Source organism: Octopus bimaculoides, chromosome 30 (assembly GCF_001194135.2).
Source record: "Octopus bimaculoides isolate UCB-OBI-ISO-001 chromosome 30, ASM119413v2, whole genome shotgun sequence".
Classification (NCBI taxonomy): domain Eukaryota; kingdom Metazoa; phylum Mollusca; class Cephalopoda; order Octopoda; family Octopodidae; genus Octopus; species Octopus bimaculoides.
The window spans coordinates 5,054,891-5,055,600 of NC_069010.1; the positions used below are offsets into that span (position 1 = coordinate 5,054,891).

Consider the following 710-nt stretch of genomic DNA (forward strand, 5'->3'; position numbering starts at 1 on the left):
CATACGTATACATATATACGACGGGCTTCTTTCAGTTTCCGTCTACCAAATCCACTCACAAGGCTTTGGTCGGCCCGAGGCTATAGTGGAAGACACTTGCCCAAGGAGCCACGCAGTGGGAATGAAACCCGGAACCGTGTGGTCAGTAAGCAAGCTACTTACCACACAGCCACTCCTGCGCCTATTAAATTTACTTAAATGGTAGAGTGGTGTTTGCTTCCCAACCAGCATGGTCCTGGGTTCAGTCCTACTGGGTGGCACCTTGGACAACAACAGCAACCACCACCACCACCAACAACAGCAACAACAACAACATACCTTGTATGGTTTTGGAATTCTTACAGCTTTGGTGCGAAGTATTGATTCTACGCTGGCCATTTCGCCCTCAAACATTGCCATCGCCTGAAATAGATACAAATATATAAATATATATACATACATACATACACACATATATAAATAATCTGTTTCATTCTTTTACTTCTTTCAGTCATTTTACTGTGGCTATGCTGGAGCACTACCTTAAAGGGGTTTTTTTTAGCCAAAGAAATTGAGCTCTAGAACTTATTCTTTGTAAGCCGAATACTTATTCTGTAGGTTTCATTTGCTGAACCGCTACATTACAGGAACATAAACACACCAACATCTGTTATGAAGCAATGGTGTGGGGGATGAACACACAAATACAAACACACATATATATATTTATG

At 41.5% G+C, this 710-nt stretch overlaps 1 protein-coding gene across 1 annotated transcript in view; it reads right to left on the bottom strand.

The window, feature by feature from the left end:
• Window positions 1-710, bottom strand: part of LOC106874220 (fructosamine-3-kinase) — a 6,520-nt gene that overhangs the window by 4,090 nt on the left and 1,720 nt on the right. The window contains exon 2 of the mRNA XM_014921875.2: window positions 319-402. Coding sequence (XP_014777361.2) covers window positions 319-402 — 84 coding nt within the window. The remainder of the gene's footprint in view (window positions 1-318; window positions 403-710) is intronic.